We start from the raw sequence: 24,592 nt of genomic DNA, 5'->3' as shown, positions 1-24,592 counted from the left end.
CTAACGATTTTAGAAAAAAAAAAAACAACAAAAAACAGCATCTTATACACAGAAAAATACTGTATGTCCACTTCATTGATAGGAAATTGAGGCTTAGGGGCTACGTAACTAATAAGTGTCAGATCCAGAATTTGAACATGAGTTCTCTGACTCCATAGGTTGTCATGGCATGATACCCACTCTATATAAGGCTTTCTATGCAGAACAACTGATGAAAGCAATACCAATGAGTATAGAGAGAGCTGTGCTGTCCGGTATGGTAGCCACAACCATATGTAGCTATGGGGATTTAAATTAATTAAAATTAAATGAAATGAAAAAATCAGTTCCTTAGTTGCACTAGCCACATTTTAAGCACTTAGTAATCACATATGGCTAGTGACTATCATATTGCACAGCACAGATACACAACATTTTCATCATTACAGTTCATCACTGAGGAATAAAACAGTTATAGAGTTTCAAGTTAACTCTAATTTCAACTGCCTATTAAACTTTCCTTTAGGAACCAGATTTTGTCCTTGGAAATTGAGGCTTCCTGCGTGCCCAAGGCTAAGTATGATGCAGGGTTGTGCAGGATTGTGTGGCCTCTACCAAACTGCTTTTTTCTTGCTTTGCTTCTGCACAGGGAAGCTTAAGGTATGACAAGAAAGTGAATGCAAGGGAGGAAAAGAGGAAGAGAGAAATAAGGAAAGCAGTAGCTGTATGAACTACCTCAGTATACCAACATCATTTTAAGTGGACTTTTCTAGAGACTCACTGGAAAAATTTCTTACAGCTTAATTTTTTTTCCCCAAGGTCCTCTTCAAGATTCATTTCCTCCTTTTCTCTTTATAGCATCTGTCATAGCATCTTTATTTCCTTTCCAAATGAACTCCCTCAATGTGCCTTTTTTAAAACATTAATTTAGCACCTCACTTCCTCATGTGCAGTCTGTACACAAATCTCAAACAGTTCCATCCACTTTCTGATTGATGGGCCATTATATTTAGTCAGATTTATGTAGCAATGATCTAAAAGCAGGAGTGGGGTCCTAGCTGGTGTTGCTCAGTGGATAGAATCTCTGAAGGGTCCTGGCTTTGATTTCTGTCAAGGGCACATGGCCGGGTTGTAAGGCTTGATCCCCAGTAAGGGGTGTGTTGGCAGCAGCAAATCAGTGCTTCTCTCTCATTGATGTTTTTGTATCTCCCTCTCCCTTCATCTCTGAAATCAATAAAAATATATTTAAAAATAATAAAACAATAAAGACAGGGATGGGGAAAGGCCATTGGATATTTATAACATCATTTGCGGGCCATACAAAATATCAACCTAAAAATTAGCTTGCTCTATTTGGTCAAGCATTTAATTAACTCACCCCTAATACCTTGGCAGGGCCAGACCAAATGATTTTGAGGCCTTGTATGGACCACGGCCAGATGTTCCCCTCCCCTGCGTATGTCTTAACCCAAAATAAATTGGTTTTGGTTGACTACTAGTTAAACTTCTAAGGATCAAAAAAAATTTTTTTCACTTATTTTTCATTTTATTTTACAGAAATAATTTGTGATTTTTGAAATGCAAAAATATTCAAAACAAAACAAGAAATGTACTTTGCTATTAGTGATAAAATGTTTGGCAATGACTTTAAATTTAGAGTCCTTGCAGGTCTTGTTTTACTTAGTACTTTTATTCTTATTGAAGCTATTACTTTAAATGAAAGGAAACAGACATTGGATGTATTCATTTGATCTTCCATTTCACAACTAGATGTCAGTGTTAACATACCTGATTAGATATCTCAGGTGTGCTTTTAAGGAGGCAATTCAAATAATCACTCACCTATATGAGATGTAGATCAGAAAATAAATTATAAAGAAGGCAAAGAAGAAAAGAAATATACCTTTTCACTACTACTAAGCAGTGGCTCTTTCCCCACAACTTTTCCAGAAAGAGTGATCAGAAAAAGAGGGAACATTATTGCTATTTAAATGCTGTGTGTGTGTGTGTGTGTGTGTGTGTGTGTGTGTATGTGTGCGCGCGCGCGCACTTGTGTGTGTGTGATTCTTGCTTGCTTAAATAATTGTATTAACCAACTCCAGGTACTTTCAGTTTGTTGCATATATTGCAAATTACATCTTTTTATTTATCAAAACAATTAAATTGTTCAGTGAAGTTTATTTAATTCTGAGTTCTTATAATGGTTAATTCTTAACCTGAATTATAATATTCAATACCACAGTGTGTTTCCGTTTTTCAAATCTCTTTTACTCCCATGTGGGTCATGCAGTCTTCTTGTAAGGTTTATTTCTTGGTGTTTATAACTCTTATGTTGTTACTATACATAGAAACTTTATTCTATTATATTTTCTAACATACTTTGCTTACATAGAGTAAGTTGCTGGCTATCATATCTTTGTAACCAGCCTGTTTATTTATTTATTTTTTTTTTAATTTTTTTAAAATGATTTTCTTACAGAGAGGAAGGGAGAGAGATAGAGAGCTAGAAACATTGATGAGAGAGAAACATCGACCAGCTGCCTCCTGCACCCCCCCCACCGGGGATATGCCCGCAACCAATGTACATGCCCTTGACCAGAATCGAACCCAGGACCCTTCAGTCCGCTGACCGACACTCAACCAGTGAGCCAAACCGGTTTCGGCTATTTATTGCATTGATTAAGGTGACATTGGTTAATAAAATTATACAAGTTTCAGGTATTCAACTCTACAATGCATCATTTGAATGTACTGTGTGTTCATCACCTCAAGTCTCCTTCCATCATGAGTAATCCTCCCTTTGCCTTCTTCTACCTCCCCCCACACCCTGCTCCCCACTGGCAATCACCATACTGTTGTCTGTGTCATGCGTCTTCCTTTTTTTTTTTTTCTTCATTGCTTAATCCCTTCATCCTTCTCACCTAGGCCCGAAACCCGGCCCCTCTGATAGATGTCAGTTTCTTCTCTATATCCATGAGTCTGTTTTCACACTGTTAGTTTATTTTGTTGATTAGATTCTACATGTAAGTGAAATTATATGGCACTTGTCTTTCTCTACTCAGCCTCCTCATTAAGTACAACAATTGTTCCCATACTATTTTTTACTTACTATTAAATATACTAATAGCTCCTGTGCTATTTTTAGCACAATACATTTTGTGTTTCCCAAGCATATACAATTATTCTTTGGAATCCTCCTTAGCATTTATATACTACTAGAGGCCTGGTGCATGAAATTCATGCATGGGAGGAATGGGGTCTCTCAGCTTGGCCTGCACTCTCTCCAATCCGGAATCCCTCAGAAGATGTCCAACTGCCTCTCAAAATCTGGGACTGCTGGCTCCTAACCACTTACCTGCCTGCTTGCCTGATTGCCCCTAAACACCTCTGCCTATTTGCCTGATCACCCCTAACTTCCTCAGCCTCGCCCCACACCCAGGACACAGAAAATCATCCAGTCTAATTAGCAATTACACTTTTATTATTATAGATTATTACTATAGATACCTACTTCATGAACCCTAGCTACTCACATCCTATTTATTTATTTAATTATTTTTTGATACTTGGGCTATCTAAGCTATTAACAGCAAATGGGTATTAAAGAAATGGCTATTTGAAGCTATTATGTACTTTTGTATTTTCCCTAATGGTTTTTCTAAGAGGTCTTAGGTACTATTATTTTTAAAACCCTCCAATTTTTCCCTTAACTTGGAACAGGGTAAACACATAGTGTGTTTTGGGCATAAAGGATGGCAATTGAAAAATATAACAGCAGCTACTCTTACATAGTTCAAATTTTGATTGCCATTTAAAGACTATGGTAAAATTTTCTGAATCTGAAAGCATTTTCAACATGCTTTTTTTTTTTTTTTTTTTTTTTTTTTTTTTTTTTTTTAGCAGCAAGACAGTTGAAGGTATGCCTTTGTAATTATTTTTCTTTGTAATATATTTTTTGCCAATCTGACAAAAAAAATAGGTATAATTTTGATTCATTCACACTGGACAGCTGTTGTGTTAATTGTTGTCATTTTTTTATTTGACAATCTAAGGAAAAAGAATCAATGCCCCTGATTAAATAGCCAGATATTGCATGTTTTAAAAATTCTTGTGGCACAGTTGTTGAAAATCACTGAACTAGATAATTGAAGAAGTGAGGAAATGTATTACATTTCTTTATTTTGACTTCTCTGTAATGAAAAAGTTGATGTTAAGGACTTTACATTTTAAGCTATTCCATTTCTCATTACAGAAAGCGGTATACCTGCACATGTGGTGGCTGCCATTGATGTGAACGATGTTGCTAATGAAGTATACAAATATAATTTTCCTCAAACACAGTTATTAGCCAAGACAATTGAAGTGAGTAGCTATTATTATTGTTTTAATAAGCATACAGCTAGGAGAATGTGATTGAAAAACACTGCAAGATACTATTATCTTAATTCACTGATAAGTTACCCTATATAATAAAGCCCAGTGTCTGAATGATGGAACGACCAGAATGACCATTCGACCAGACACTCAACGCAGGAGCCGCTCCCTGGTGGTCAGTGCACGGGGCTTTCCCAGCGGGCTGATCCCTGCAGGTTGCCCCCTACAGGCTGCCCCCCACCAGTGCACGAATCGCAGCACTAAAAGCTGGCGGTCACTAAGCACTGTCCTTGTGCCAGGTGAAGGCCTTGTGTTCTCCACGGAATCTCAGATAATCCCAGAACCCACCTCACAGGGTTGAACTAAGGGTTTCTATTCATAGCTTTAAGAATGGAATGAGATCATCAGCTTTTAAGTAGTTGAGGGAAAACACACACTCCTCTTTTTTCATTCTCTTCCTCCCACCTTCTTGTGAGAAAAGGAACAACTCACTACCACGGCCCTGCCCTGAGCTCTGAGCGGAGAGCTCTGAGCGGAGAGCTCACCGGCCCTTGGCTCCAACTGAGTCTGCCTTCCAATGGCCTTTACACCTAACACTGTTACTCACCCCGTATCACTGGCTGGGCACCCACCCTGTCCTAGGCACGCCCAGGTGCTCTCAGAGCAGCAGGGAGCCAGCACCCCTGTCCTACTGAGCATGCATTCCTCCAGGACAGGATGGGGGTACGGGGAGGAAACAGCCTCAGACAGATGTGAGGTGCAGCCGTTAGAGGGCATGGGCACCATGAAAACTTGGGACTGAAGCCACATAGGGGATCTGAGAGGGAGGGGCAAAGGGAGGCTCACTGAGGCAAAAAAGAGCCCTGGCTGGGCGACTTCGTTGATAGGAGTGTTGTCCCATACACCAAAGGGTTACAGGTAGAATTCCTGGTCACGGCACATACCTACGTTTCGGTTTCAATCCCTGGTTAGCATACGGGAGGCAATCAATGGATGATGAATGTTTCTCTTTCACCTCAGTGTTTCTCTTTCTCTCTCTCTCAAATCATTAAAAACATCTTCAGGTGAGGATTTGAAAATAAAAAGTCAAATTACAGTTGGCTCTTGAACAACATGGGAGCAGGGGCACCAGCACCGACCCCTGTGCATCAAAAATCCATGTTCAACCCTTTTTCCTCCCTCCTGTGTTCCCCCATTCAATCTTGGTAGGAATGAGTTGGAATTATATTTATTTTTTGTCATATCAGCAAAAACTATATTATTTGGTGGGCTGCAGAATTTTAGTAATTATTTTTCATGTACCACGAGAGATGAAAAAGGTTGAAAATTGCTGTTGTAGATCAATGCATATGGTCAGCCCTCCACATCTGTGGACTCCCAGCTATAATTTGGAAATAGTACAGGTATTTCTTCTAAAAAATTCATGAATAAGTGGACCCATACAGTTCATACCCATATTGTTCAAGGGTTAACTGTATTAAAAATAATTTGTGTATTTCCATTACTTGAATCCCAACACATTTATTGATTTAGAATACCAGGTTAAATAAAGTTGTGAAAAGTGTGAGTTATTTTTTGTATAACTGCTCTATCATTTGAATTGCACTATAAAAAATCACTGGTGGCTGATGTGGATCAGTGGTTGGAGTGTCAGCCATGAGCACCCAAAGGCCACAGATTCAATTCCTCACCAAGTGCATATACCTGGGTTGCAGGTTTGATCCCTGACCCCAGTCAAGGCACATGCTATAGGCAACCAATCACTGTGTCTCTCTCACATCGATGTTTCTCTCTCTTTCTCTCCGCATCCCTCCTTTTCACTCTCTGAAAAATCAATAGAAAAAATATCCTCCGTTGTGGATTAATTTTTTTAAAAATCACTACATATTTTCAAGATTCTTTTAAAATTGCAATTTTTCATGCCTTACTGTATTGGACATATTAACTCTGTTTACTTCCTCTAGATTCTAGACATGGGATATTTCTGATATAAAACATTTTATTTTTACTTCAGTTTTAAGAATTTCATTTTAATTCACATTTTAGTTGTGAAATCTGTAAGTTGCTTGCCACATGGCCCTGTGCTGGCACCATTATCTACTTGTATTGCCTTGCCTCGTTTTCTGACAGACTGGTCATTGTATGATTTTCTTCAGCATTTGTATTTACCGTATTTTTCGGACCATAAGACGCACTTTTTTCCCCCCAGAAGTGGGGGGGAAAAGTCCCTGCGTCTTATAGTCCAAATATAGCCTACACATATACTTTAAAAAAAAAGTTTTTTTACTTGCCCGGCTCTGTGTGTTCTCTGTGTGCTTGCCCGGCTCTAAAATGGTTCTAAATGCTGCTGTTTACTTTACAGGGTTGATTACATGTGTTTATGACTGTGATGTTGGGTTTTAATGCACATAAAATATTTTAGGACACTATTTGTTTCAGAATCTTTTTTTCTTCATTTCCCTTCTCTAAAAACTGGTGCGTCTTATGGTCCGGTGCGTCTTATGGTCCGAAAAATACGGTAATTTCAATTTCATTTTACACATATATCCTGAGCTACTTAAAAGCCTGAGATTTAAATATGATGTACACTTAAATTTAAATCTGATGTACATTTAAACTTTTAATACGATAGAGACAACTGGTTAACTCAGTCTTTACAGAATTCAGAATAAAGTTTTTTCTGCTGTATTTATATACTTAAACTTTTTAGAAATGTGTCATAATTAGGAATGTTGTGTTTCTAGGCTTGTCGCTTTAAATTTCTGATTAAGAGTGCACATTAAGAGGGCTTCATGAGTGTCAAACCCATGGATTTATGGTTCTCTATATTTTATCTTCTGCTATATAAAACAGAAGCAAAATAACACATTTTCCAACTATTTAGTCTAGTAGGGATTATTTCACTTAATCTTATCTACAACCTTTTGAAGTTCTTTGCTTACATACACCTATAAAACAATATAATATTGTGCATAATTGAAAAATGGGATGTTTTTCCATTTGGTGGCATATTAACAGAGACATACATGAAAGGGATGGCTACTGGTCAGTACATCACATTTTCTAAAATAAAAAATATTGTTAGAGAGGTATTTAAAAATTTCTTAGAACCTAGGCTGAAAATCACTGGTTATATAATTCTCCATGTTTGACTCTGGAAAATACAACAATGTTAAACTTGAGGTGCTGTGGATCAGGGAAGGAGTGTGACAGCTCTGCTTTGGCTGGCAATGGGACTTGGGACAGTCACTTAATTTTTCATAACTTTGGTTCCATCACAAGATTCCTTTGAAAAATTAGTCTACTGAAGTTGATTTAAAAAGTATTGTATTATATAAATTTTTAAGTATTGTAACTAAAACTATTAACTGGTATAATTTTTGATATATTTAGTTATAATTAGCATTTTTCTCCTTTCCCATTCTACCCATTTTTTTTTTTTTTTTTTTTTTTTTTTTTTTACATTTCTTTCTTATTGTTCTATCCTTAGGGCATTACATTAGAAGAGTTTGACAGATTATCTTTCAATATGATTTTAATGAGCCCTCCTTGTCAGCCATTCACAAGGTATGTATAATAAATATTTCTCTGTTGAGAAAGAACTTTTAAAGAACTTATTAAATCAAATCATACTATAGTTTTTAGTATGGATACTTTGAATTCTATAATATCAGCTGTATTTTTATAGTTTTGAATTTTTTATAAAGAATTTCCTTTATCTACTCATCCTGTATAAGGCTAATATGCAAATTGACCCCCTTGATCGGGAGTTTGACTGGGAGTTCAACCAGGGGCTGGGGCCAGCCTGCCAACTGCCTGAGGCCCCTCCCACTGACCAGCTTGCCCAATCAACCCTGATCAGGGCAGGCGGCCGAACCCCACCTGTGCACAAATTTGTGCACTGGACTTTTAGTTTATTTATAATTTAGTATTAATTATTAAAGAAATAGCAATTACTGCCACAAGAGCAAAGTAATTTGGTCAGTGGTAGATATCCAGTGACTATGACAGAGCTCTTCTATACCTACCTGAGAAGATATAATCATGCACCACTTAACTATGGGGATACATTCTGAGAAAAGTATAGTCAATTGCATCATCGGGCAAACATGATAGGGTGCACCTACATAAACTTAGACAGTGTTGCCTACTACATAGCTAGACTGACTACATGGCATAGACTTGCTCCCAGGCCACAACCCTGTACAGCATATTCCCATATAGAATGCTGTAGGCAATTGTAGCACAATGGTAGTATTTACATATATAAACATAGAAAAGGTACAGTAAAAATCTGGTATGAAAGATAAAAAATGGTACACCTGTGTGAGTATTTACCATGAATGGAACTTGCAGGACAGAAAATTGTTCTGGGTGAGTCAATAAATAAATGTGAGTGAATGTGTAGACCTAGGGTATTATTGTACACTACTATAGGCTTTATATCCACTGTACACTTAGGATACACTGAACTTATGCAACAACATGAGATTAAATCAAATAAGACAAAATGATATTAAAGACATGGCAAAAATTACATATATACAATATATGTATATATGTATGTATATATTTTACACACACACACACACACACACACACATATATATAATATATATATATATAAAATCCTAATATGCAAATTGACCAAGCAGCAGAACAACCAAACAACTGAACAACTGGTGATGCCCAGGGAGTGCTCGCGGGACATGGTAGGCACCAGCAGCAGGTGGCAAAGTGCGGAACATGGTGGCTGTCGGCCATGGTGGGATAGTGGAGGAGGTGAGTGGGGCACCAGACCAAGGTGGGGCGCCAGTCACAGTCATCAGGAGGAGCCTCTGGTGGTTACTGAAAATTCTTTATTCCTTCATGCTGCGGTTCTGCCCAGGGCTCGCATCTACTGCCAGCGCCCGAGCTGCCACTCATACCCAGCGCTGGACCTGATTGCTCAGCACTGTCAGTGGGTGCAAGGGGTGGCCTCCAGCTTCAATCACCCCTCAGGGCTTCTCTACCTCCTGCTGCTCCAGAGGGGTGATAGGGGCTGGCATCTGCCTCTCGCACCTGCTGTCCGTACCTGGAACTGGTCACAATTGCTCAGCACCATCAGTGAGTGTGAGTGGTGGTTGCCAGTCCTGATTGCCCCTGAGAGCTTCTCCATGCCCCCTCCATTCCTGAGAAGTGATTGAGGCAGCAGCCACCACTCGCACCCACTGATGGCACTGTCCCCAATTGCTCTGCGCCATCAGCAGGTGCGAGTGGGGCCAGTGCCATCAGCATGTGGAAGCGGTGGTGGCAGGAGTGGGGCTGCTGACAGAAAGAGGACTGCGACCCGCAGTGGGAGGGGGTGGGTAGAGTATGGAGTATGGGCCAAGACCTGCTCTATGCCCACCACAGCCTCATGGCCCACAGTTCCTTTCAAATTTGTGCACTGGGCCCCTAGTATCTACACTAATAAAAAAGTAAGATGCAAATTGACTATACCTTCATCACACCCACCAGCCAATCAGGAGTGGGTATGCAAATTAACCAACAAAGATGGTGGGTTAATTTGCATACGCAGGTGCTGAGCTACACTGCCCCAGCCGCTCCGGACCTCTGGGCAGCGTAGGAAGGCAAAAAGGTGGCTTCAGCCAGAGTGAAGGCGGTGGGATAGTGGGGAAGGAAGGCCTATGCTTGAATGAATCTTCGTGCATCAGGCCAATAGTGTATATATATATATGTATATATACAATATATGTCTGTTGCCAATGTAATCTGGCATACCATTTTATAGCAAACTTATTTTAGTAAGTAGAAGAGTACTCCCTAAAATAATGATAAAAAATGTATTATAGTAAATACATAAACCATTATTTAACCAACATAGTCGATTATTATCATTATCAAGTATTATGTACTATACATAATTATATGTGCTATACTTTCATAGGACAGCAGCACAGTATGTTTGTTTATGTCAGTGTCATCACAAATAAGTGAGCAATGCATTGTACTGTATATGTAGTTATGATGGTTACAGTGTTTCTAGGTGAAGGTAATTTTTCAGCTCCATTATATGGTCTTATGCTGCTGGCAGCAGTAATTGACTCTGTAGTACTGTCACCAGTTAGAATGCGGAAAGGAAAGGGCAGAATGAGAGGACCAAGGTTTCTGAGTCATCTATTCAAGTACACTAATTTACCATGGATCCTCAAGTTCATTGATGGTTTTGGCCCTGCTGTCAGGTATGAATGAGGAAACTGATGCATGATATTATGTTACTTATGTAAGATTATGAAGCTGGTAAGTAGTAAGGTGCTCTCTTTCTACACCTGAGGCCCAATCCAAGTCTTACTTTCTGTTTGATAATTTAAATCTTTTTTAAAAAAAGTTTTTAATTATAATTGACATTCTATATTATTTTACACTGGAGGCCTAGTGCACAAAATTTGTGCATGGGGGTGTGTGTCCCTGCCCAGCTAGCACCATCTCCAATCTGGAACCCATCAAGGGATGTCCAGCTGCCCATTGGGATCAGGCCTAAACAGGCTTTGGACATCCCTCTCACAATCCAGGACTGCTGGCTCCCAACTGCTCACCCTTCTCTGCTGCCCTGCTTGCTTGTTTCTCCGCATCTTTGCTCCCTTCTGCAGCACTTGGCGTCTTTCTACGCTATCTTGATACGCAAATTAACTGCCATCTTGGTTGGGTTAATTTACATGTTTTCCCTGATTGGCTGGTGGGCGTGGCTTGGGTGTGGCAAATGTGTGGTCAATTTGCATATTACTCTTTTATTAGGGTTAGTTTTAGGTGTATAGCATAATGGTCACATAATTATATTGAATCTTATTTGTAAGAAATAAATGCTAGTCCAACGACTGCCTGTTTATGTGATGTTTTGATCTTATTAGTGTAACCAAGTTACAACTCCTGCTTATAGAATCAAGCCTTTAGCTTAACTTTCTCCTTTTTACATTGGACGAGATTGTTTTATTGTTAGCAACTATTCTGATCTGCTTAGATGGTGATAAGACATCAATGCTCTCAGCTCTTTGTTGCCTTACTACCCAACCAGCTCATTCATTGGAACTTTTGTCCCATCTGGACAGAGTAAATGGTGCCATCAACAATTGTGTGTGTGTATCTTTCCCAATCCAAGCTATATTAGGAGAGGAATTGATTTTATTCTTCATTGGCTTTTTCTTCTTCTTTGTCTCATGTAAGTTGTTTGGCATTTTGTTTTGTAAAAATAAATTTTAAGTTTGTTTATTAGATAGGCAAGGCTTTAAAAAAAAAAAAAAAAAGAAGTGCATTTTGTCCTCTGTGCAACACAGATGATCATATTTATTGTGAAGACCAATTAATTTTAATGCATTTGGTTGTGACTTTTTAAAAGAGAATTGATATCTTTATATAACATTTTTTATAAACTTACTTGTGCTTTCTCAATCCCTTTAGAATTGGTCTGCAAGGTGATGTGACTGATCCAAGGACGAATAGCTTCTTATATATTCTAAATATTCTCCCAAGGTAAAAACCTTAAGATTTCTGTACAAGTTTACCTTGAATTTAAAACTGTAGATCTGGCAGAATGTGATGTTGGACATTTTATAGAGATTAGTAGTTTATACATGCTGCCTGCAGATACTGTGCATGCCATTTATCTTCTTCTGTCATGAATAATAAGATAACTGCAAATGTTTGCTGATTCCACAGTTGCCATTACAGCGAGTGTCAGGGAATTACAGCCTAATAGCTAAACTCTGTTGCCTTTGCTCATAGTATTAATGCAGATGAAGCATATGTTAGTGAATGCTGTTGTTTATGGCTGGAAGCCTGTGCTAGCCCTGTGTAAATGGCAGCCATTGAGTTGCATCAGAGGCTCTGTGTGGACCCATGTTTTGAGATAAACTCAATGGAAATTAACAATTTAAATGTTAACTTTATCAGGTGTGCCATGATTATAGGGAAAATGAATAAAATATGAGTTGTATTCATCCCTTATGAAATTCTTATATAAAAAAAGGAGAGTTCAGAAAATTGCTTACCTCATATTTCCCAAAAATAAGGAATTTCTTTATTTTGTTCTTAACAATGAGATTTTTGGAATTCTATTAGTTTTGTTTTTGTATTTTTTGTATTTTTTTTTAGGTTACAAGCATTACCGAAGTATATTCTTTTAGAAAATGTTAAAGGTTTTGAAGTATCTTCTGCAAGGTAAAACATGTATTTGTTTTGTGTTAATCTTAGCTGTTGTGAAATAAAGACCTTAAAAAATAAACATGTACATTCTGACATTTTATATGTTATATATTTTATTCATTAATATTGATTTTGAAAAGCATCGGAAAGTTAAGTTAAACTGATTCTCTCCCATTCTGATGTTCGAAATTTTCCAGAATGAGCAATTATTTTAATAAGATTGGTATCTCTCAATTTTAGCTGCTTATATTGGTGCTTAGTTCTTTAGAAGTAGATATGTTTTTAGTAAGAATTGGCCCTTAAGATCCATCTATATTGTCATAAATGGCAGTATTTATCTTTTCTATGGTTGAGTAGTGTTACATTATGTATGTATACCATATTTTCTTTATCCAGTTATCTGTTAAAGAATCTTTAGAATATCATGTTAAGTAAAGTAAGTCAGACATAAAAGGTTAAGAACCATATGATTTCACTCATATGTGGAATACAAAACTGAAAGTAACCATGAACAAATAAGCGAAGCAAGCAAATAAGAACTCATAGACACGGACAACAGTATGATTGGTGGTTACCAGAGGGAAGGGCGGTGTGGGGGAGAAATAAAGGGTAAAGGGGGTCAAATATATGGTGACAGAAGGAGACTTGACTTTAGGTGATGGACACACAGTGCAACATACGGATCATGTATCATAGAATTGTATACTTGAAACCTATATAATTTTATTAACTCATGTCACCGCAATAAATTTAATTTAAAAAGAAAAGAAAAAAAGAATTGGTCCTGTGGACAGGCTTTTTCTGTCACACAATCAGACAGAGGAAGAAAGCCATGTATTGGGGCCCTTTCAGATGGTAACCCAGCTGGAGAGAAAGCAAGCACACTTTTTATTTAGCTGCTGTCTTTAGCAGTATTCTCCCATCTGACTTACTACAGATAATTCCATTTCCCATAGCAAATTTAGCATCATTCGGTTTAGCAATTCTATCACTCATCAGTTTGGATAAATTATTTGATAGCTGTATTTATTTAAAATAGAAATTATCATTGTCTTTTTTTGAGAAATGTAATTTCTCAAATACTGCACTTAATGAAGACCTAGGATCACTCTCCTTCTAAACAACTTGAGTGTAGGAACAGTTTTCAGTTAAAATGAAATTTTATGTATAATATTCTATATAAGATCCAACTTTAATGAAAGCATTTCATTTTCATTTCCATTTATTTTTGTCTTTTCAGAGACCTGTTAATAAAAACAATAGAAAATTGTGGCTTTCAGTACCAAGAATTTCTATTATCACCAACCTCTGTAGGTACCGCAGTTATAAACTCATATAAATTTTCTCAAAGATAATTTGAATCTGTAAGAAGAATAGATATATTTGGATAATATTATAGGTAAATCTTAAAATTACTTCAGACATGGGTTTTACTTTCTAAAGACTATAGTGCAGGCTTATATATTCATTTATACTTATTTTATGAAAAATATATAACTTGAGGTTCATAGAGAATATATTTTTCTTTCCACACAGAAAAAATAAGTGTGTTTTGAAATTATGTGCTATATGGTATTTCCACAATGGGTGTGCTGTAGTTTAGTAATGCTTCAGAATAAAAAAAAAAAAAAAGAACATATCATAATATTTTAATTTCTTTTATTGGGACATTTCATTAATATGCAAACAGTGCTTCTATTTCTAAATTTTAAAGTTAAAAAGCAATAAATATTAAAAGAAAACCCATTTCAAAAATTAGATGTCCATGGTTTTGTTTTCATTTTCTGTTGCTCTTATTGAATTTAAGTGTATCCTAAGATTACAAAGCAAGTACATTAAAAAGTCTTATCATTCACAATGACTTCTCTTTGGACCAGGGTTTATCGTAAATTACTCCATAGTCAACCCAAATAGCAAGGGGAAAAATAGATGCAGTAGTTAATAAGGGAATTGTAACCTTTATCCATCTTACTCCTTTCAGTTTGCTCATTTATTCAATAAATCTTTATTGAATGAACATTTGCTTTGCAGGCGAACTGTTATTTATGGACTGTGTAAACCAATATTACACTTTAAACTTAAAAAGAAATGAATACCAATAAAAAAGTTAGATGTGAAAATTGAAAATCTATCTAATCTCTAATTTTAATATTTATTGCTTTTTAACTTTAAAATTTAGTAAATTATTTTTTTAATAAAATGAGGTAACAAATACCCAAGAATAACTATATTTTATAGTTACTATATTATCAATGAATGTAAAAATGTCTATATAACTTCTTATATAAAAATATAAAATTAAAGTGACCCATAGACATATGATTTATCAGATTCAATCTTTATTTAATTCAAATAAATGTACAAAGCAGCAGTTTAAAGGGTTTAAGGATAATGCAAAGTAGTCTTTCACACCTCAGTAACATATTATAATTTTTTATGGCAGAGGCTAAATGTATACCTGTATGAACTTCTTTGCTAGGTGCTAACAGTTGATAGAGATCTCTTTCATTTCCAGCTTGGCATTCCAAATTCAAGGCTACGGTATTTCCTTATTGCAAAGCTTCAGGCAGAGCCATTACCTTTTCAAGCCCCTGGTCAGGTATTATTATAATGGTTGTTATCATCATCATATATATGTGTGTGTGTGTGTGTGTGTGTGTGTGTGTGTGTGTGTGTATATATTGTAAATATATTCAGTCTGCTCATTTATTTCAGGAACTACTTTGCAGAGGCTTCTATGTATCTCATTGCATCTATAATAAACCATGCATGGGTCTATCCCCTAGGCCAGTGGTCAGCAAACTCATTAGTCACAGAGCCAAATATCAACAGTACAAACATTGAAATTTCTTTTGAGAGCCAAAATTTTTTAAACTTAAACTTCTTTTAACACCACTTCTTCAAAATAGACTCGCCCAGGCTGTGGTATTTTGTGGAAGAGCCACACTCAAGGGGCCAAAGGGACAGATGTGGCTCGCGAGCCGCGGTTTGCCGACCACTGCCCTAAGCCTTTTCTTCTCCTGGTGACACATTTATTGCCTTAAACAAAATAAAAATTTTCTTTCATCATTAGAAAAAAACATGAATTAAAAGTTTAAAAAATTACCATTAGTGCAGTTACCCTTTTTTCCCTCAACAAAATCCATTGGTTCTGTTTTCATGGAAGTCAATGCTATTTAGCTTTAATTGATTAAAATGTAGTAATGAGTAGTACAAACTAGAATAAAATGTTTAGTTGCTATAGATAGAATATCTGATTATTCAAGTAGTTATACATCCTTCTCTCAGCAATTGGTCTGAATAATATAGTTTCAGTGGTTCAGTGAAGCTCTCCATAACTATCACAGGTGAGAACTTAAAAGTCATGTCCTACTAACAGGGGCTCAATAGTGTCATTTTAGTCCCCTGCGGTACAGTATCAATATATCTCCCTTCCCTTAGTGGGCAATTCCAAAAAGAATGTATAAAGCATTTTAACAAAGACTTCATTAAAAATTCCTGGAACTTTGTTTGTTTTGAAAAATAGGACATTATACAAGGTTACATGTTTTGCAGGAACAAGTTTTTCCTATGGGACTCAGGAGTAGAAATAACCTTTCAGGGTGAAAAGTGCTTTTCTTTTTTTAGTTACTAGTTTTCCTTTAGATTATGGTTCTGTTCCAGTTTTCTTTTTTGATGAAGTAGATATCAAACTCAAATCCAAAGTACATTTTCTAGAAATGTTAATGTTGCTTCTAAACTTTTTTCAAAGATATGATACTCTACATTTATTCAACGTATTTCCTGTTACTTTGTTGGATATTTTTATTAATGAAATGAATAATCTGCAGTCAGATGATACTATACCTATATGAAGAATAACTTGTGATAATTTGTATAAATACAAATAAACCACAGTTTTTATCTTTCAAATGACAATTTTATAAAGGCTAAAATAATTTTTGCATAATGTTGACTGGATATTATTAATTTATTTTATTTTTAATAAAGCTTTGGAAAATATGTATCATTTTGTTTAATGCCAGGTACTGATGGAGTTTCCCAAAATGGAATCTGAACATCCTCAACAACATGCAAAAGATGCAGTAAATAAAATTGAAGAAAAGAAAGTTGAACCAAATGTTTGCTTTGATAGCAGCAGACAGTGTTTAGGAAAAGAAGCCATTCTTTTTAAACTTGAAACTGCAGAGGAAATTGACCGGAAGTATCAACAGGACAGTGATCTCTCTGTACAAATGCTAAAAGATTTTCTTGAAGATGATATTGACATGAATCAATACTTTTTACCACCAAAGTCATTGCTGCGTTATGCTCTTTTGTTTGACATTGTTAAGCCCACTTGCAGAAGGTCCATGTGCTTTACAAAAGGGTAGGTTTTAAAGAGAGTATATTCATGGGATATCCAAAATAACCAGGTTTTTATACTGTTGTCTCTTTTAGTTCTTCTCAAAACAAGGAGCATTTTATAAAATGTTTCTGCTAGAATTTTTTCCCCACCCTTAATTGCCTGCTTTCATGTTCCAATAGAATACCTGAGTGAAAATTCCTTCTGGCAGAACAATGTGTACTCAACCCATAAAAGTGCTCGTAAAAGACAATGCCATTTGTTTAGTGACCTCCATGGGAGCTTAAAATATGGTTTATATATGGGGTAAATTACTAATTTTTTAGCACCTTTCATTTTATGCTACATCAGACCTCAAAAGTTTATGTTTTCTCTCATGATCAATATATAAGAAGAAATTAAATTTTAGTATCAAAATACAAAATTGAATAATCTGGCTCATGTTAGAGTACATTTTAAATTTTATTCTGTTTTTTAAGTAATAATAAATTCTCCTAGTTCAAATTACAAAAGGCACTAACATTTTAAGACTCCCTTCTACTCTGTGTCTTGTCCATTCAGTTTTCCTCACTACACGTAACCAGTGATTTCAGTTTACGGTCTAATCTTCCAGAGGTATCATGTGTGAAGGTGCATTTAAATACACATGTATATTTTGCCCCCTCCTTTAAAAAGTAGTAATATATCATATCTATTTTTACACATGTGCCCCCCCTTTTTTTTTGCACAATATAAATTGGATACTATTGCATATAAGTACATAAAGAACTTTTCTATTCTCGTTTTATGGGTATATCTTAATTTTTTTTTACTGGTTACCTTTGGGTTATTTCTTGAATGTTAATATATATTTTCACCAATATTTTAAAACCTAAAAAGAAGTAAAATGTAGGTCTTTCCAGAAAATGTGAAAGATCCTTGATTCAGCTTTATTAATGCTATTCAACTTCATTTGATACGTAGTCTTCTCTTTTTACTTACTAGCTAGCTGTCCTGCACAAGACACTATGTTCATGATATAGTCATACCAGATTCATTCTGATTTCATCATAATTTGCCCCTGTACTTTCAGGACAACAGGTTTATTGCTTTTCATTACCTAAAAAGACTTCACTCAGCTGCTGTCTATTTCCAAGTCCAATAGGTTTTTTTTTAGTATTCTAATAAAAGAAGACATCAATTTTATAATAAAAAATATCCTTGAATTTTTTTGTAGCTATAAAAATGATATAAAAGAAGCCTTACTGTAAAAGGTTGTTTTAGAGTGGATAATACAAATATACATATATAATATGTGAGAAAACAATTTGAGAACAATTTTTCCATGCTGTGACTTTCTTTAATTTATACTTTAAATTGATCTATTAGGAAAAATAATAATGATAATATATTGAACAAACAGCTTGGCAATGATCTTAGGGGAAGAAATATTACTAGTTCCTTGCAGTAGTCTCATTTTTGTATGAAAAGAGTAAAAAAGTACTGCGTTACAGTAAGAGGCAGATACATATTGAGTGGGCCATGTTCGTCATGATACTGGAGAGTAGGACCTTGTGTTCATGAGAAGAAATGATAGTCTGGCATTATAAAAAGAGCAGCAATTTATTTTTACCTGCCTAACATTTGGTTTAAAGTAGAAGGGATATAAATTTGAATAGTATTTAGATATAAAATTGGAACAAGTTCATACTTATAAGTGACAAACATTTTAAAAATGACAATACAAAGAAATGGCAATTGATAATACATAATTCAAAAGAGTATTTACACAACTCAAAATACTGCCAAATTTAGTGCCTGAGAAGCTTAAATAAAATCATCTTATATCTCTCATCCAGTTATTTTTAAATCATTAAGCCTATGTATATGATGATATCAGAATATTACAGAAGGATAGAATTATGTAGATTGATTAATTTATTCAGGAAATATTTAAGAAATTTTGCATTAACAAATACATTAGATAATATTTGTGTTAATTTTTCAGTTATGGGAGGTACATAGAAGGGACAGGATCTGTATTACAGACTGCAGAGGATGTGCAGGTACTGTGGATGCTTTAGAACTTAATTATTTGAAAATCATTTTAAATAACATTATTTTTAATACTTAAAATTTGAAAATGTCAAAATAATTTTACATGTTCTATTGGAAATGGACATATATTAATATTATACATATTTATATTCAGATATTGTATTAATAATTCTTTACTATAGAAAATGTTCTTGCTGCATAAGTTTATGTAAAAAGAATATTTTGTTTTTCTTTTCTTTTCTTTTTTTTTTTACCTTCTGTATTTTTTACTCCACAAAGAGGAAATTGGCATTCAGTGTGCAACAGTTAATTTCTCTAAAATTTTGTACAAATACCTTAAAATTGGGGACTTCTTTTGGAGCACATACTATGATTTTTAGGGAAAGAAGTCCATGTTTTAGCAAAGCATTTTGTTAATATTTCAATTATAAACTCTTTATGGTATCACGGTTGAATATAAGTTTGATATTTTGCAAATTTTATACTTTTGAATATGTTTGAAATGAGATCACATTATCTTCTTTTATAATGATTTAAACTCACTATTAATAAGATCTACCCATTAAAATCCTATCAGAGGCAACTGAATATCTGTATTTGAGAAATCATATTTATTAAATATATTTTATTATTTTAAGAAAATGTTATGAAATTGATAATAAACAGTAAACATTTCAATGATGTATCTGTTAAACATAAAATTGACCTCATTGATCAAGTTTTTTTTAATATTTTCCTCTATTTTTTGTTATATTGTCTTTTATCATTTATATTCTAATTTAATTTTGAGAAATCAAAAATGACAGATACATTGCAAGTATCCTGATCTGTTGAACATTGAGCTTTTGTTCATTTTCGAAGTTTATATTGCCATTGATGAGCCAATTATGTAGTTTATTGAAGAGACATTTTGTCCTGTGCTGTTCATGTGTTATAGCAGACATTCTATCGTTTTTAAACTGTCTCACAAAAGGTGATCTTTTCTTCTTTCCTTCTTTTTTTTTTTTTGTAAGCAGAAAGAACTTATTATTTATTTTATTGTTTAAGGTATTATAAATAGTAGTACATGTCTTTTTTTTTTTATCCCCATTGACCTTCCCCCCTCCACACACACACACACACACACACACACACACACACCGCCTTCCCACTATAGTTTGAAAGTCTGTCTTAACAAATCTAATTGCAGTATACTTTATCAGTTATCTTGGGGCTTTTCTTACAGATTGAGAATATCTACAAATCTCTTACCAATTTGTCACAAGAAGAAAAGATAACAAAATTGTTAATGCTTAAACTTCGATATTTTACTCCTAAAGAAATTGCAAATCTTCTTGGATTTCCTCCAGAATTTGGTATGTGGGATACATGCAAATATCAGCTTTTGTTAAAGATCCCCAAATTCATTAGGGACTCATATGTGTATTTTATGAAGAAATCTTTGCTTAGACAGATGAATGTAAGAAACCTTATTTCTTTCCTGATTGTGCCATTATTGACATATTTCTTTCCTCGCCTTTCATGTTCATTTATAGCCTGCTTCAGACCAGTCCCTTTAGACATGTGTCCCTTCCCCTTCCCTCCGGTTATGGTCCTGAGTGATTTTCAGGAACAGGGAGCCAAATCAGCAATTTCCTGCCTCCTTCATGGATGGATGTTAATAGTATCTTTCTCCAGCTTATTTTCTTGCTCCCAGTGGTCCTGTTTTAATAATAACCCAACATTAGATTGTGTGAAAAAAATGCCTAGAATTGTCTTTTTTATGAAGAAATTAAAAGGAGGTTGATGAATTTATTTATTATTTTTGCATTCAAAGATCCATTCTTATCACTCATGCGCTTATGTCCTTTCCTACAAAGTTTAAGTGGAGAAAAGAGAAGGTGGAGAAGCATCCAGAAGGAGCTGTCCTAATGGAAAGAAAGGGTGACTCAGGACACAGGTGCCAGAAGCTATGAAAATTAGGGGATCTGATGCAAGGAATCGCAGGAATAAAACTAAAATAGATACAGCTGTAGAGGAAGACAAAGTCCTAACTCTTCGCAGTCTGGGAGTTCTAGGGGCTGTTGCTATTAAGAGATGGGGACACATTGCCTTTACTTCTTAGAGAAGCCCTTTCTCTTCCTGGTCCTTCTTCCTGTGCCCTCTGCTGTATGAATGGCATGTCTGAGGCTGTGGCACCTGTGCTCTGCCCTGCATGGATGGCATGTCTGAGGCTGGGGTGGCTGTGCTCCCAGTACCTGGCTCTCGTGAAGGGGGAAGACAGACCTCCTTAATGTGCTTCCAGGGCTATCCCAGGAGGGAATGTGTTTTGATGGCTCTGAAGTTTGAATGCAGAGAAGCATTGCTAAATCTAACATTATAATAATAATACAGTACTATTCTTGAAGCACAAAATGGGATAAATAGATCATGTTTTAAATTCTAAATAATGGATTTACAGATGAAGTTTTAGAGCACATCCTCTTGTGCAGAGTAACAAACTGCTAGTGCAGTTTGACTACCCTCTTGGTAATTGATTTTCTGAGCATAGTCACAGCAACCAGGTTTATTTTGTAGTCCACTTTTTTCTCGGTGATCTCATTCAGTCACAAATGTCCTGGGGAGTGTTGTTTAAGAAAAACATAGACTTTCCTGTCTTAGTTTATGTCACAAAATGAATGAGAACATCATAAAACAAAGAGCTGAGAGCTAAACTCAAGAATTCCCAGTCTGCTCTCCTTGTTATTTCTTTCTTTCTTTCTTTCTTTTTTTTTTTTACAATGAACAATCAAAGGTATTTTCAACAGTACTAAAGGGAGAAAAGAGATTTATTATGTAATAACAAATAATTCCTGTTTTATTTGAGAGCTTTTTAAAATAATACTCATCAGTTTTATACTATTGAAACTAATCATGTACCCCAGTGTCTGAGTTTGAATCTAGCTGTACCTTAATTACTCTCTGCCTTAGTTTACACATCTATAAAATGGGGATAATTGCAGCACCAAATTCATAGGGTTGTTGTGACAAGTTAGTATCTGTAAAATGTTTACACCCTGACACATAATATAAAATTTTTAAGTATCAGCCTTTATTTATTTATTTATTTATTTATTTATTAAATATATTTTTTATTGTTTTTTATAGAGAGGAAGGGAGAGAGATAATGAGGTAGAAACATCAATGAGAGAATCAGCTGCCTCTTGCACACCCCCCACTGGGGATGTGCCCACAACCAAGGGACATGCCCCTGACCGGAATCGAACTTGGGACCTTTCAGTCCGCAGGCTGACACTCTTATCAACTGAGCCAAACCGGTTTCGGCCAGCCTTTATTTTTTAAATCATCAACATTTTATTTTTTATAGCCTTTACTTTGTAAAGATTTTTTTCTCTTTATTCAAAAATTTTAGATGGGTAAAATTAGATTTTTTTTCATAGTTCTTCGGAAATATATTTATAGGATACATAAAAAACAAAAGCCTTTTTCATTGGTTAACTTTTTTTCAAATATGTGATCTGTTTGTATAGTCAGACTTGCCTTGATGTCACCACTGAGCAGCACTATGACAGAACTGTCCTTCCCATGCGCTTTTGACTTTATTGACTCTGGGTCCAAAATGGGTACTGTGTGAGCTGCCTGTCCTCTGGCAATGATGGATGTGCATTGACTTTTCCGTACATTTGTCCTGGTTCTCTTTGTGACTGACTAGGGGTATGCATTTGTGAGAGAGCAGGCTTTGGAAGAGGGGAACACTCATCTACACTTAGTAAAGGAAAGCTGCTAACTTGACCTCATTCTATTCTTTTTTTTTTTTTTAATATTTTTTGTCTATGAGGATTATTATTTTTAATGCATCTAAGTTTTTTGAAAGACACCTTTTAAAAATTATGTAATCTTTCCATAGCTAGCTTAGATTTTAATATCTAAATTTAGATATAAAATACACAGACATATATAATTTTTACAAATCTGACTTGTTCTCAAATTTATATTGCAAAAGATCATCCTTACAATATTTTAAAAGTCTGTTTTTAGGTATATTTGTACCTCTGAATACTTTGAACTTACTAATTTTTGAGATGACTAATATACTTGACTAAGACATATTATCTTTATAATAGCAATTTTATTATTATGCTCAATTGCAAATATAGTTTTACTATGGCAATCAATGTTATTTTATTGTAGTAAATATAATGTCAAGTGTTGATGAAGCAACTTTACCCTAATCAGATCTACCCACCTTTTGGTCCTCACAAATATATGAAATGCTGCTATCCTTTTTTTATTGTATTTTCTATTGATTTTTTTTATATAATTTTTTTAAAAAGTTATCTTTATTGTTGAAAGTATTACAGATGTCTCCTTTGTTTTCTTTTTCTTTTTCTTTTCTTTTTCCCATGGACCAACTCCACACTGGCGCCTCCCAGGCCTTCACCATGGACTATGCATATGTGCATATAAATTCTCTGGTTAATCTCTAATCTCTACTCCCCACCCTGCCTCCCTTAATTTTATTATATACTTGCTTTACTTTGATATAATTCCGATGCCAAAAGCTACTGAATGTGAATTTCTAACATTGTAACTAACATGCTCTATACTCTGAGGCATATATAATCTTTTATGTTGATACTCACAAGGCTTTGTTCCAGCAAATGTAGTACCCGCGGGCCATTTTGTTTTGAAAAAGAATGTAGCAAATAGAAGTTCACATAAGAAAGTTCATTTGTGGAAGCACAATATAAAAAAATCATCTGTGAGGAACTTGTATCCTAAATATATATAAAGAACTCTTACAACTCAACTATAAAAAGAAAAATAATCAAATTTTAAAATGGACAAAGGATTTGAGTAGATATTTCTCTGAAAAAGGTAGACAAATGGCCAATAAGCACATGAAAAGATGTTCAACATCATTAGTTATAAGGGAAATGTAAATCAAAACTATAATAGATACCATTTCACAAAAAAGTCAGTAACAGTGCTGAAAAAGACGAGGAGAAATCGGATCACTTGCATATTGCTGATGGGAATATCAATGGCACAGCCACTTTGGAAAAACAGTCTGACACTTTCTCAGATGTTACACATAGAGTTTTTGTTTGACCCAGCAATTTCACCCCTATAGGTATCCAAGAGAAGGAAAAATAAATGTCCACGCAAATGTGTATACTTAAAAGTTCATAACCGCTTTATTTATAATAATTAAAAAGGGGGAAAAAAACAACTTCTATCAACAGAATGAATGGATAAATAAAATGTAGTATATCCATACAACAGAATGTTACTTGGCTATAGAAGGGGAATGAAGTATTACATTCTGTAACATAAATGAATCTTGAAAACATTTTGCTGAGTGAAAGAAGCCAGACACAAAAGCAGCACATTGTATGGTTCCATTTATATGAAACTAGAGGCCCGTGTGGCCTGTGCGGATTGTGCCCTCTCGCAGTCTGGGACCCCTCGCTCCTTACCCCCTGCCTGCTCGCTGCTCCTTGCTCCTTGGCTTTCTGCTCCTTAGCGCTGATGCTGAGGCGAGAGAGGCTCCTGCCACCACCACTGCACTCGCCAGCCGTGAGCCTGGCTTCTGGTTGAACAGTGCTTCCCCTGTGGGAGTGCACTGATCACCAGGGATAGCTCCTGCATTGGGCATCTGATCGCCCACAACTGCCTTCCCCTGCTTGATCCCTC

The 24,592-nt window shown here is 35.4% G+C and overlaps 1 protein-coding gene across 5 annotated transcripts in view; it reads left to right on the top strand.

The window, feature by feature from the left end:
• The window catches only part of TRDMT1 (tRNA aspartic acid methyltransferase 1), a 39,897-nt gene that overhangs the window by 13,975 nt on the left and 1,330 nt on the right, over positions 1-24,592 (top strand). The window contains exons 2-10 of one of the 5 annotated variants that reach the window (XM_036459191.2): positions 4,232-4,341; positions 7,844-7,920; positions 11,791-11,862; positions 12,484-12,549; positions 13,775-13,844; positions 15,050-15,133; positions 16,560-16,903; positions 18,867-18,924; positions 20,142-20,271. In XM_036459191.2, the coding sequence (XP_036315084.2) occupies positions 4,232-4,341; positions 7,844-7,920; positions 11,791-11,862; positions 12,484-12,549; positions 13,775-13,844; positions 15,050-15,133; positions 16,560-16,903; positions 18,867-18,924; positions 20,142-20,271 (1,011 nt within the window). The remainder of the gene's footprint in view (positions 1-4,231; positions 4,342-7,843; positions 7,921-11,790; positions 11,863-12,483; positions 12,550-13,774; positions 13,845-15,049; positions 15,134-16,559; positions 16,904-18,866; positions 18,925-20,141; positions 20,272-24,592) is intronic. The other 4 variants (XM_045587836.1, XM_036459244.2, XM_036459267.2 and 1 more) reach the window with 4 other exon arrangements.

The sequence above is a fragment of the Pipistrellus kuhlii genome, unplaced genomic scaffold (genome assembly GCF_014108245.1).
Source record: "Pipistrellus kuhlii isolate mPipKuh1 unplaced genomic scaffold, mPipKuh1.p scaffold_m20_p_1, whole genome shotgun sequence".
In the NCBI taxonomy this organism is placed as follows: Eukaryota; Metazoa; Chordata; class Mammalia; order Chiroptera; family Vespertilionidae; genus Pipistrellus; species Pipistrellus kuhlii.
Note: the sequence above shows the minus strand (reverse complement) of the source record. Positions and strands in the feature narration are given on the sequence as shown.